Source organism: Pterocles gutturalis, unplaced genomic scaffold (assembly GCF_000699245.1).
Source record: "Pterocles gutturalis isolate BGI_N339 unplaced genomic scaffold, ASM69924v1 scaffold7249, whole genome shotgun sequence".
NCBI lineage: Eukaryota > Metazoa > Chordata > Aves > Pterocliformes > Pteroclidae > Pterocles > Pterocles gutturalis.
The window spans coordinates 1-2,603 of NW_010135633.1; the positions used below are offsets into that span (position 1 = coordinate 1).

A 2,603-nucleotide genomic window follows, 5' to 3' on the forward strand; every position below is an offset into this window, starting at 1 on the left:
GGTACCGAGAGCCGGGAGGCGGGGGTGCAGGTGGAGCTGCAGGGCTCCGAGCTCTGGAGGAGGTTCCACGAGATCGGCACCGAGATGATCATCACCAAGGCGGGAAGGTAAAGGGGGACCCGCGCGGTCGCTCCCGGGCGCTGTCCCGGGCTCGGACGGCTGGGGGGCGGCGGGCTCATCAAAGAACCGGGGGGAAAACCCCCCAGATTTACGAGGCAGGTAGATGGCGATAATTTCAGCTGGGCACGGGAGCATGTGGGGTTTCGGGTTTCCTGTTCATTAGGGCGAGGTCTGGGAGCTCCGCGTCCTTCTGAAGGGAAACTTTTTCCCCTTTCCATGTGGATACACATGGTGAAAACCTGGGGAGTATAAAAAGTATCTGAACTTATTAGAAATTACAAAAACATATTTTATTGAATCCATATGCTGCCTTCTGCATTTTCAGAGAGGCTTTATTAATGATTGAAACGTAGCCTTAAACAGCACAAAGCAACATTTGTCTTCAGAGAGTCCAGTCGGGAATTTTTCTGTTTTATCTTACAGGTGCACTGAAATAACAGCGAAAACTAGTTAACCGCAGTCAGGTTTACCCTCCTGCTTATTCAGAAATAACGGAGATAGGATTTTTTCTTTCCAGTAACGACTTTTAATTGGTATTTTTATATATATATTTTTTCAGAACAGCGGCAAATACTGAATAAACTGGAATGGCTTTCAGGTTTAGAAAATACTGAAAAGTACCGTTCGTTAGCTTGCAGTGAGCTCGTCACTAGGATGTTTGTTTTGGTTTGGCTTGGTTTTTTTGGCCTCACGAATTAATTTTCTTGATAAAAGTCATGCCAAACTTGAGCTAAGAAGTGGATTTTTATGTTAAAACCACCCCATCAGTTAATTACTACCCTTTTCCCCGCAGAAAGATCTAAATAGTGAACTTTTTTTTTTCTTTAAGAAATTACCTTGTACATTCGTTTCTGCTTTCAATAAAGAAGTTTTACTATACCTTTCAAAGACAGAGTAGCTCTTGCACTTCACCTTTAGTAAGTCACAGACAGGAAGTCCCGTCTCAATAAAGACCATATTGTTGGGTTACAGCATGGCACGTTGGCTTTTATAACCGCGTCCTTGCAGCGTTATAATTGTACCACCGTGGATTTAGCTTTCTAATTTGCTGCTACAGAACTGATACACCATTTGCTGCTGTCAGTTGAAACTTCAGGGGCAATTTGCATTTCCGTAAGTATTGGTCTTCCTGAGCGGAGGTGGTGTTTGCACCTCTCCAGAAATAGATTTCTAGTTAAAATCTCAAACGGGCTTCAAATGAGTGTACTGCGAAAGTCCGTGTCTCAAAACCAAATGATTTACTGTCTAACAATAAAGTTGAAATGATGTGGTAATAGCTGTACTCCCAAAGCGTATCCCAAAACATACGAAGCATTGTTCGAGTAAATGCACTTTAGAAATCTGTTTTGACATATCGAATGGGCCATTTCATGGCTATGTAACTATAATCGTCCAAAAGGACTCTCTAGGCTAAAAGGAAGAACGAGAAAAATCCCACGAACTGGTTGCTTTTCCTAAACAACCATTCCCGAGTCTGTTTCACATTAAAAATGACCTCTCTCTTTCCGTCTTCAGGCGGATGTTTCCCGCAATGAGAGTGAAGATCTCAGGTTTAGACCCACATCAGCAGTATTATATTGCTATGGATATTGTGCCAGTGGATAACAAAAGATACAGGTATGGTGACTTTAAGGCAAAAAACATATGATGCAAGCCATAGGGAGCTTAGCTGTTGGAAGAAAACATTAGCACTATATAAATTAGCAGAAGGTGGTGTTTAACTCTCCTTCAGATTCCTATTTTCATCCCAGTACATTTAAAAAAAAAAATTGTGCTAAGTATGCAAAGCCAACTAACATTTCTGTTGAAGCTCTTAATACATTTGCCTTATGTTGTGTATGTGCTGAGGGCAGATGCTCAGGTTTTTTGGCTTTCAGAGAGTGCAGTTCTAGTGTGATGAGGAGATGTTATCATATTTTATTCCACGTCATGTCACTGGGCATTATTTTCTATCAACAAATAAATCTGAAACTGCACGTTGTTCTGGTGCTAAATGGCATTAACATTAATAGCACTGATGTCTGATTTAATGACGTATAAGCTTTCTTGGTCATGCTTCAAATTGATTATATAATTTAAAATCTGTTTATCACACAGATATTTGGTTGTTTAGATTCACAAAGGGTAATGTTTCTAATTACTGTTTTTTAAAGAATTGATGGCATTGTTGTCTGAAGAATAAGGTCAGGAACAAAAGTAGTTGCTCTTTGACCATTTAAGAGTAGGAATTATGTGCTGAAACTCTCACTATGGTGAGGGCAGTCCTATTGGGAGGGAGCTATTTGGACTCAGCTGAAACCACGGCTCATCCTGTTTGCAGGATCAGGCCCGCAGCAGTTACTGTTGTGAGCTGGAGATGTTTTGTAGCTCTTGCTGTACAGATGCGATCCCATGCTCCATAGTAGCCAGGAGGGGCCTGGCCGAATAGTTCAGTGGAGGCAGGATCAGGTCCTTACTAATTGCTGGTTTGATTGTTTCAACCT

At 41.7% G+C, this 2,603-nt stretch overlaps 1 protein-coding gene across 1 annotated transcript in view; it reads left to right on the plus strand.

The window, feature by feature from the left end:
* Nucleotides 1-3: 3 nt before the first annotated feature.
* TBX18 (T-box 18) overlaps nucleotides 4-2,603 on the plus strand; it is a gene marked incomplete at its 5' end in the record, with an annotated part of 19,067 nt that continues 16,467 nt past the window's right edge. Inside the window, 2 exons of the mRNA XM_010081971.1 lie at nucleotides 4-107; nucleotides 1,636-1,737. Coding sequence (XP_010080273.1) covers nucleotides 4-107; nucleotides 1,636-1,737 — 206 coding nt within the window. The remainder of the gene's footprint in view (nucleotides 108-1,635; nucleotides 1,738-2,603) is intronic.